The sequence below is a fragment of the Acanthisitta chloris genome, unplaced genomic scaffold, assembly GCF_000695815.1.
Source record: "Acanthisitta chloris isolate BGI_N310 unplaced genomic scaffold, ASM69581v1 scaffold32634, whole genome shotgun sequence".
Taxonomy (NCBI): domain Eukaryota; kingdom Metazoa; phylum Chordata; class Aves; order Passeriformes; family Acanthisittidae; genus Acanthisitta; species Acanthisitta chloris.
Genome location: NW_008671533.1, coordinates 32,451 through 38,266, shown reverse-complemented (window position 1 = coordinate 38,266; position 5,816 = coordinate 32,451). Strand labels below are relative to the sequence as shown.

General features: G+C 42.8%; 1 protein-coding gene across 1 annotated transcript; it reads left to right on the top strand.

Annotated features, from left to right (window-relative positions):
- The first annotated feature begins 91 nt into the window (after positions 1–91).
- Positions 92–4,363, top strand: SERTAD4 (SERTA domain containing 4). The gene is given in 3 exon segments (XM_009074137.1): positions 92–136; positions 138–281; positions 3,122–4,363. Coding segments are annotated over 3 exon segments (939 nt in total). The 3' UTR covers positions 3,872–4,363.
- Positions 4,364–5,816: the final 1,453 nt, after the last annotated feature.

The window sequence follows — 5,816 nt, the reverse complement described above, 5'->3', positions numbered from 1 at the left end:
GCCGATGTGACCGGCAGCACTGGGAGCTGTGCTAGTCGAGCGAGGGGTTTATTTCTGTATGCGTCGGAGTTCTCCCGTAGAGCGAAGGGAAATGAAAAGTATTTTGTTTGGAGAACCTCCGGCAAACCACATGTCGTTTTGTCGTATCTGATTTATTACCCGCAGGATCGCATTACAGGGGAATTTCGAATCCTGTAACGACATCCAAGATCACATACTTTAAAAGGAAATATGTGGAAGAAGAGGATTTTCATCCACCACTCAGCAGCTGTACGCATAAAGTATGTTTTCTAATAGTCATTATTTTTACTCGCAGTTTCAGATGCTTACTAGGGCTCGGTTGACCCATTTCCAGAAGGCGGAAATACTCTGCTGAAATTAGGAGAATGATCCAGCTGTTTGCTCAGAAACAAATAGTTGTCACTTCTTCACATTTATTGTTGTATTGTCATCGAATTGCTTAAGAAGCAAAGGCATTTCTTCATTTATAACAACTGTAAATGGAAATGCCGGGAAGAACTTTTTTTTTTTTTGCAGATTATTTTGTTCTTAGCTAGTTTATGTCATGCTTGCAGAAACAGCTCTTTAACAGCGTTCGAACAGTGGAAAGGAAAAACATAAGTAGAAGATTCCCCACTCACCCAAAACTTTATTACCAGGGGAGAAAATAGTTCCATGTGCCCCACATGGGTAACAGATCCTCTAGAAAAAGGGAGTGACTTGGAAAGCAAGTACAAGATCCTTCAGTATTTAATCCTGTTTGTTTTAAAGCTAATAACTCCAAAAGAACAGATTAGTAAATGAATATTTTTTAATGGAAGTTGTCAGGGGAGGGATTAGAGCAAACATTTCCCAGGCTACTGAATACAGAAATTGAAATCTAACTTTATTATGAGAGATTTTATGCTCCTCTTCATTAAGGGCTCAGTCCTATATGGAACTGAACGCCTGGCATAAAGTGCTTAAGGATAGCTCATGCCATGAGGCCACCATCCTTACTTGCTGGATCCTGCCTGACCCATGGCAGTGCAGTGCTATCCATGTGCTATTTGCAACAGAGGAGGGATTTCTGCAGTGGAGAAGCAAGCAGTAACGCCGAGCTCATTTCCCAAGGACCTCAGAGTAGCTGAAGGAATTTTCAGCTACAAATAGACTTGGCTGGAGATAAGTACCTGGACTGGGAAGGTGAAAAGCCAGCAACAAGGGTGTTGACAAATGTGACCTAGTTAGTGAGTGTGTCTCACACATATCCCATCACTCTCCTATTTCAGCCAGGTTGTTGTTTTTTTTTAACAAGATGGTTGGATTTTTGTATCAGTGATTAATTTCCTTGCAAAGAGGAGGAGGAATAGTTACCTACCCCGTTCTAGCAGCAATAAAAAGCAGTTGTAGAGGTATTGATAAGCTAGACCATTTTGTGCTGTTGTAGAGGTATATCACATCAAAAACCCTGGGCCACTGATTTCTTCTGTTTGGCCCAGATACATTTTCTACTCTCTTTGAGTTCTGACAGAGGGAGGATGCCCGCCAGGTTTTCTTGAATTTCTTAGATGTGTTTTTACCTCCACTTCCCAGTAAAGAGTTGTGTTCTGAGATTACTTGTCCCTTAGAAGGTATGATGCTAGGGCCCAGAGCGTCTCTCCAGAGGGCTCCTGGCAAACGTGTAGTAGAAAGCCTTTGCAACTTGTTCTTACTGGTGTCCCTCCAGGATGTATCTCTAAGACAATTCCAGTTCAAGGCTTACTGGTTTGCTCCAGGCTTTTATGGCTTCACTAACTGTTGCTGCAGCAGGTATAAAGGCCACAGATTAACCTATAGGCTTAATATAATTTCAAATGAGTCATTTATTATAGAAAATTGCTCTCTCAAACAAAGAGCTTCGGCTGTGAACTTGCATGAATATATGGCCAATTTTTGTTTTTATAAGGCACTGTGCTTCTTCTAAGCCCCACAGACATGACCAGGCTGTGGAAAGAGCTAGAGGGCTGAAGAGAGCTGAATGGATGTGAAAAGCAGCTGTGCTTTAAGCTCTTTCAGTCCTCATAGCTACAACTTCCACTCTGCAAAAATGCTGTAACCATGTGGGAAAGGGAAGAATGATCAAGCCACAGATGGGGGGGATTTAAAGCAGTCTCTCTTTGTGCTGTGCTGCTCTCCTCCTACACAAACCAAATTCTTACTAAAAATGAAAATTAGTTAATAGTGCTTACAGTAGCATGCGTTGCCCCCTCTCTTACTTTGATTCCCAGGGTAGCGATTACAGAGCAGAGTCTGGGGCCTCCCGGGGGCAGTAACCTGCTCATGCTGCCAGTGCTGAGAAAGGGAGTCCTGGAAGGACCATGGAAGGGAGAACAAATCTGTGGGCATTGAGCCAAGATTTCTGCAAATCCCTATCATCTCTTCGTTTCCTGACCTTGTCCCTGCCTATCTGCGTTCCCACCGGTCCTGTAGAGCGCAGGGTGTAGTATGCAGGCCAACAGCTGCTCTCCAGATGCTGTGATGCTTTGAGATGGGTTTCTCCCTGCCTCCCTCCCTCTCTGCATGCACTTTTGTACACAAGAGCAGTGTAAGAGAGCCTGGCAAATGGAGACCTCACTGGAGGGCCTCATACTGGCAGCAGATAAAATGCTCCAACACTTGCTGTGTGAGGCAATGGCTGTGCCTTGCAAACCTTAACTCTGCAGGAGGGGCCCTCACTTAGCTTCAGAGCTTTGTAGAAGCCTCACAAGGGATGATGGAGTTGGGTCCATTTGGATCAAAAAGCCCCCAGTCATCCCTGGAGCAAGACTGCACAATAATTTTATGTTCTAACCCCAAATATAATTAAAAAGCCAGATGTGTGCATCTGGATTTCACTCTCCCACTCTGGATCTATGCCTTGTGATTTCCTCTGTGGTGTATTGCTCAGCTACTTAACTCCTAAACCTGGGTGAATGCTGTGGCCAAGAAAAAACAGGTCCCCAGCTACATGGGTGTGCAAAATGAGAAGTTGGTTTTAGGTTCCTCAGAAAGAGAATAGAAAAGCAGTGACACAGGGAGTACTTTGCTTCATTTTCTTTCTCCTTTCCTGGAATAAACCCCTTGCCTTCAATTCCGTATCTTGTGTCTTTTGCATTTTCAGACAATCTCGGTGTTTGAGGAGCGGGCCCATATTCTTTACATGTCTTTGGAAAAGCTGAAATTCATTGATGATCCTGAAGTCTACCTGCGGAGATCCGTCCTCATCAACAATCTAATGAAGAGAATCCATGGAGAGATCATCATGCAGAACAACTGGTGTTTCTCTGCCTGCTCCTTAAGTGGTACCTCACCACAAGAGTGGTTTGTGCCTCAGGACTGTCCATACAGAAAACGCCTTCGGATGGCAAAGGAGGAGTACGAGAAGCTCCATATGTGCTGCTTGTATCAAGATTGTGGCAGTCACTATTTAAATCTACCCTACTCTGTTAATGCTAGTACAGAAAGTACTTCCTCCTCTTCCTCCTCCTCCTCTTCCTCTCCACCAATTTCTTTGCCAAGCTGTTCCCAGCAGGTGGATTATGACGTTGGCAGTGCACCATCTTACAGAAGTGATGACCAGATACCTGCTAATGAAATATTCATCACCAATGGCAGGTCTCACAGTAATCAGGAAAAGGCAAAATTTAATGACGAGAAAGGAGGTAATGAACCTGAGCGAGAGAGTGTCGCCCTAAACTGTGAACCCGTAAGAGGCACCCATGCTCTTGAATGTAAAGGCAAATTTTATGAGTATTTCGAGACTGGATGTAATGACAAGAGCAACATAAGTGAATCTTGGAAAAAATCCTTAAGGAAAAAGGAATCTTTACCAAGTAATAAAATGTGCTGCAACAAAGGAAGTAAAATATGAGACATCTTTCTTGCTCTGTTGAAGCATGCACAGCATGTTCATTTCTTTATCAAATTTTTATTTTGAATGGGTTTTTTATAGTTTTCTACAAATGGTACAATCATGCCACAAACACGACGTGTAGCTCTAAGTGACTGGAGAGCAGATTGCGTAAAGCGTCTCTGTGATCTGCATTAGCGGCTATTTATAAATATGGAGACTTCATAAAGAACGCAGTTGTGTTGCTGCTGAGCACTGTAGCCTCTACAGCTATGGTGTAGCAAATGCCAATCAGCCAGATGGGGAAAACATATCGTTTTATATATCCCCGCCCCCAAGAAGTCTGCCATTAATTAAGAAGAGCCTCCATTATGTTTACCAAGGAATTAGAAGTCTGGTAAACAAATTGATGCTACCAGCAAGGATGATAATGCTCCTTGTAACTCAGTATTCCTTCTGACAAAGGACTGTCTTCATGGACTGGAAATGAACCATCCTTACGTTTTATACTGATACTCTTCATCAATTCCTGGATTCAGCGTCTTGTTCAACTGACAAAATAGGACATAGCATAAAGAAATAACCTGTTTATGGGATCTTAATCAGAATCAAACATGCAGCTCAAGTACTTGCATGTTTTCACCTCGGCAGTAATGACTAATGAGGCTGGTTGTTATACAGGGCAGGTTTTTTTTTGGTGCCTTACTTTTTGTCTTAATTTTTGCCAGTGTGAAAATTAAGTATGAATCAGTGATACAGCAGGGATTTAACCTAAACAGAGATTAAAAAAAAACCCCACAGGGTGGATCAATATTATTAGAAACCTTTAACCTTTGAAGTACTGAGTTCAACTTCCTATTCAAACATCTCTGTTCTTCCTTTTTGATGCTCAATTGCTTTTTGATTTGCCATCTTTAGGAAGGGATTTAAGAAACAATAGAGAGATGTCTCTTGTAAACAAGCATTCGATGCTTGAGTGTTTCTATGGCAACTGTCTGTTGCTGGGGCTCTTTTTTTTTCTTCTTCGTATAATGAAGTTCATGAACCAGTGGCATGTTTTATACTTTATTCTGTTTCGCATAATTTCTCTCTTTTAGATTGCAAAAGCATGCGGGAGTTTTCTATGACTTTTGCTGTTGATTTATAAAAGACAAGAAAAGAAGGCAAAAAGCACAATGTTAATTAATAATGTGGCGATAAACACGGTTTTATCTGAATGAATGTAAGGGGTTTAATTTTAAAAAAGAGCATTTTGGAGAAATGAGCTGAGATTTCAGTGGCTGAGGACAAAATTTAGTCATCCCTAGGTAGTCCATTTGCAAACATGTGCTGTTTAAAATGCCCAGAAGACATTAGTTGGGGTTGGACCGAGACTGAGTCTTAGATCCACCAAATTAATTAGTTCCCACAGTCCCCATAACAACTGGCAGGATGTGCTCGGCAAAATAGCCACATCCAAGCCACAGCTGACTCATAAATAGCTGCCTGTTCCCACAGCATCATGCACTCAAGCGACATCTCCATTTGGTTCTTGTCCAGAGGGTGAAATTCACCTCTGTGCTGGGGGAACAGCCAGCTTGGCACAGGGCACAAGGGTCCCCAGGGGGACAGTGCCCCAGACTGCCTCTGTCTTGGCACTGGGGGCGGCTGGGGCTCTGGGTCTGAGAGCTCCTGCTCTGGGTTTCATGGGTTCAGCTTGAGTCCTCCTGGGCTGTGGTTGTTTTGGGGAGCATGTGCACCCCACAGCCACGTTTGCAAACTGGGTGGTGTTTGTGAGAAAACTCAGTGGTCACAGGAAAAAACCCCCCCAGCCAGAGTGACCAAAAAAGAGAGCAGGATGTAAATCAATGATAACCTTTATGAGGTCAGGTGAGTTGAAACTGATAAGTTTGTAAGGGTTATTATTGTGAAGAATGACAAATAGAGAAAGTATAAATCCCACCTGATTTCTCCAAGACAGAAGCTT